This window comes from Rhincodon typus, chromosome 42, assembly GCF_021869965.1.
Source record: "Rhincodon typus isolate 14 chromosome 42, sRhiTyp1.1, whole genome shotgun sequence".
NCBI lineage: Eukaryota > Metazoa > Chordata > Chondrichthyes > Orectolobiformes > Rhincodontidae > Rhincodon > Rhincodon typus.
This window is the reverse complement of record NC_063373.1, coordinates 5,971,386-5,975,820: the sequence shown is the minus strand read 5'-3', so window position 1 is coordinate 5,975,820 and position 4,435 is coordinate 5,971,386. Positions and strand designations below refer to the sequence as shown.

The following is a 4,435-nucleotide window of genomic DNA, read 5'->3' as shown; positions in this document are numbered from 1 at the left end:
CCCCAGAAAGATGGTGGCTACACATTCTCTATGGAGCGTTGCCCCCTCCAGAAAGATGGTGGCTACATATTCTCTGTGGAACATTGCCCCCGAGAAAGATGGTGGCTACACATTCTCTATAGTGTTGCCCCCCAAAAAGACGGTGGCTGCAAATTCTCTATGGAGTGTTGCCTCCCAGAAAGATGGCGGCTACACCTTCTCGATGGAGCGTTGCCACCCCAGAAAGGTGGTGCCTACACATTCTCAGTGGAGCTTTGCCCCTTACAAAGATGGGGGAACCAGTTCATGTGTCCACCGAAGGGCTGACGGTGTGGTGGGGCACTGCGTCTGCGCAAAGGAAGGGACCCCCCCGCCAAGAAAAGGTGGGACAGTACGCCCACCCCGTTTCTAAATGAAGAAGAAAAGATTTGCACAGACGCTTACCCTGAACGGGAGAGGGAGAGTGTGGCCAGTAACCCCCGACCCTTGAATCCGGTCTGGGATAAGCTCATTCCCAGAAAGACTGGGGCTGAGGGGTTCGGGAGAGGATGGTTGGGTATGGAGCGTGGATCATGCTCCCTCTCCTTGTCTCTGTCTGTCTTTCCCTCGTTCCTGGTTCTTGTCCGGAGCAGGATCGCTCGCCTCACCGCGTTTTTTCGTGCCTTCGCTCAGTTGTCACCTCTCACCACCTCCCCCCACCCCACGCTCACGAATCCCTCTTTCCCTCCTCTCCCCTTTTCCCAGGTGTCGGACCAGATCCGCGCTTTGCCGCCGACTCTGTGCGGGCTCATCCAACACGCTCTCGGATGCCTGGAGCGGGAGCAGGGGCAGGATATGGTGACCGTCGCCCTCGGTGCGCTCCACGTCAGCACGAAAGGTACGGCACGGACAGACAGGAAACAGGAGGCGGTCATTCACTCAGGCTGGGAATGGCATGGGGTTAGAGACAGAGCAAAGCTCCCTCTACACTGTCCCCCCCCCTCCATCAAACACTCCCAGGGACAGAATGGGGTTAGATACAGAGTAAAGGTCCCTCTGCACTGTCCCCCCATCAAACGCTCCCAGGGACAGGGACAGAATGGGGTTAGGTACAGAATAAAGCTGCCTCTACACTGTCCCCCACATCAAACACTCCCAGGGACAGAAGGGCGTTAGATACGGAGAAAAGCTGCCTCAACCCTGCCCCCCCCCCCCCCCCCCATCAAACACTCCCAGGGACAGGGTTAGATACGGAGTAAAGCTCCCTCTACACTATTCTGTCCACAATCACTGAGGTTTGTGCTTTATCTTTGGTGTCTGGGAGTTGGATTTGACCAGATGAGGAGGCAGTGCCTCTAACCCACTCCCCCCTCCTCCCTGGGAGTGTTGAACCTGGTGTTTCTCTCTGACGTTGCTGTCCCGCAGGCTTGAGGGAGCGAGACCTTTACTGTGTCCTGTGCACGAGCCGTGGGCTGCCAACTGGAAGTGCCTCGCCCAGCTGGGAGGAAGTGATGCAAGGGGCCGTGAAGCCGCGCAGGCCCGTCCCCATGGCCACCTTCGCCCGGCTGATGCGTAGCCTCCGGAGGTGAGGAGCTGGTTGACTTTTGGAGGGATCGGCGGCCGTGGGGAAGGGTGAAATCGTGCCTAACTTTCAGAGATGTTTTGGCAGATTGGAGTTGTGGGACCCAGGCAAGAGATTCTACCGATAGAGAGCACGGGTGACTGAAAGTAGGAGAGTAGCTGAAGTGATTGTTGTCCTTTAGAGAAGACTGGAAAATTATCGGGAAATTGGGAAGCAGTAGAAACTTTGAACTTTTTTTATTTAGAAAGAATTCTTAATTAAAGAGAGGAGAGAAAAAGCACCCGGAGATTAGTTGGGAAACAAATCGAAGTGTAATCAGGAGAGAGGTGCCCCAAAACGGCTGAAAATAGGTACTGGACAAATCTCATGTCTTAAAAGGAATGACCGCCCAAAGGTGCGGGAAGCGTCGGGCAGAGGTGGCACGGTTTCGTGGGCACAAGATGGCGTCAGGCGCACTCCTTTCGTGTTTTCCGAGGGGGGATCGGGTAAACCTGGCGGGTTTCCTGAAAGGGTTTGTCGGGGTGGTGTGCGGGGCGGGCTAAGGGCTCGCGGGGCTGTATCTGAGCTAGGACGGGAACAGCGGCAGAATAAACGCGCCTTTTCTTCCTCCCTGTTTTCGGCAAATTAAGTAGCTCCACAGGGACCGGCTCGGGAATTCGGGACGAGGCGTGCAGTCGGATCAGGGATGGGCAACGGGTCGACATGCTCCCTGTTTCTCTCTCTCTCTCTCTCTCTCTCTCTCTGTCTCTGAAAGTCTCCCCCGTTTTCTGACAGCATCCTGGGGATCTGGACCCCTCCGGCCGAGATGCCGGCCTCCCGTCTCCGACTCTCTGGTGACCTTTTGCGGGAGGCCGTGTGGCAGAGGTACCTGAGGGACGCCAGGCGTGAGAGACAGCTCCGCCAGCTGCTGGCTGGTGAGTGGTGAGTGGGGGACACGCGGTCGCGTAGCGCTCTTGTCGCCCTCCCCCCTCGGGCCCGCCTCCTCTCCCCTCGCTCCCTCGGGCCTGCCTTCTCTCCCCTTGGGCCCGCCTTCTCTCCCCTTGCTCCCTCGGGCCCAATTTACCCCTCGATCCCACCTTCCCCCCTCGCTCCCTCAGGCCCAATTTACCCCTCGATCCCACCTTCCCCCCCTCGCTCCCTCAGGCCCAATTTATCCCTCGATTCCTCAAATCCTACTTCCTCTCTACGTCCCTCAATCCTACTCCGTCCCCCTCTCTCTCCTGATCCCTCAATCCCACCTTCTCCTGATACTTCAGAAACGCGACTCATTGCCTCCTCGGTTAGTTCCTGGCGTTCCCAGTGTTTACAATCCCACTTTCTCCTCATCCCGAGCCTTCTCCTCATCTGCACCAATGCACCATCTTCCAAACCCACCACCGCCCTCCCGCCCCCTGCCCTCCCGGCCTCCCTATCCGGCCCAGCCACACACCACTCTCTGGTTCACAGACCCCTCTCCCACGGAGAGAATGGGAACTGATATCCTGTGTTATCCTGCTCACCCACAGTTCAGCTCTGGAGACTGATGGACCCCGAGGGGAATGGGCTGTTCGCTAACTGTGACCCCGAAGTGCTTCCTGACCTTCCGCAGCATCTGGTAAGGTCCGACTCTCAGTCCTTGGTGAGGCTGGAGCAAGTGTGTGTCTGTGTCTGTGTGTGTGTGTGTGTGTATACACAACAGGGAGTGGGAGACTGGGACATGTACGTAGACTCACAGCACGGAAACAGACCCTTCGGCCCAACCAGTCCGTACCGACCCTAATCCCAAACTAAACTAGTTCCACTCGCCTGCTCCTGGGCCAATATCCCTCCCAACCTTTCCCATTCATGTACTTATCCCAAATGTCTTTTAAACGCTGCAACTGTACCCACATCCACCACTTCCTCAGGAAGCTCATTCCACACACGAACCACCCTCTGTGTAAAAAAAAAAACAAATTGCCTCTTATGTCTTTTTAAATCTCTCTCCTCTCACCTTAAAAATGTGCCCCCTCGTCTTCGAATCCCCCCACCCTGGGGAAAAGACACCTGCCATTGACCTTATCTATACTCCTCACGATTTTATAAACCTCTATAAGGTCACCCCTCCTACGCTCCAGTGAAAAAAGTCCCAGCCTCTCCTTATAACTCAAACCCTTCACACCCGGCAACATCCTGGTAAATCTCTTTTGAACCCTCTCCGGCTCAATAACATCCTTCCTGTAACAGGGAGACCGGAACTGGACACAGTTCTCCAGAAGAGGCCTCACCAACGTCCCTGTACAACCTCAACGTGACGTCCCCAACTCCTACACTCAAAGGACTGAGCAATGAAGGCGAGCGTGATAAACACCTTCTGAACCATCCCTGTCTACATGTGACACAAACTTCAAAGAATTATGTACCTGAGCCCCTAGGTCTGTCCGTTCTCCAGCACTATGTTGTGGAGAGTGTATCTGTGAGAGACTGGACTGAGACTAGTGGGAGTAGATGGATGGGTGAGCTGTCAATTTTGCTGTTACTAGACGCTGTTTGATTCTCTCTCTCTCTCTCTCTCGTTCTAGATCCTGTGTGGGCAACTCTCCCGTCTTGCCTCTCTGCTCACCAACCTACACTTCTGCCATCTGCATTTGCGACTTGGGCTTCTAGCTCAGCTCAATGTGACCTTCAATCTCTACCGTGAGTCCCTGAATCCTCCCCTCATTACCCTGAGAAACCTCTCCCTCCCCACAGTCACTATCTGATCCAGAAACTGAACACGGACCCTCCCCACATGCACACAGGGGCTACAGGAGCACGTCAGAGGCTGGGAATCCTGCAGCGAGTCACTCCCCTCCTGTCTACCCCCCGCCCCAAAGCCCTGTCCCATCATCGACACAAGGCAGGAGGGTGATGGGATACTCCCCACTTGCCCCTGGA

The 4,435-nt window shown here is 55.6% G+C and overlaps 1 protein-coding gene across 1 annotated transcript in view; it reads left to right on the top strand.

Annotated features, from left to right (window-relative positions):
• Positions 1 to 4,435, top strand: part of LOC125487502 — a 23,614-nt gene that overhangs the window by 3,012 nt on the left and 16,167 nt on the right. The window contains exons 4-8 of the mRNA XM_048619105.1: positions 724 to 856; positions 1,384 to 1,543; positions 2,315 to 2,454; positions 3,046 to 3,134; positions 4,081 to 4,195. Coding sequence (XP_048475062.1) covers positions 724 to 856; positions 1,384 to 1,543; positions 2,315 to 2,454; positions 3,046 to 3,134; positions 4,081 to 4,195 — 637 coding nt within the window. The remainder of the gene's footprint in view (positions 1 to 723; positions 857 to 1,383; positions 1,544 to 2,314; positions 2,455 to 3,045; positions 3,135 to 4,080; positions 4,196 to 4,435) is intronic.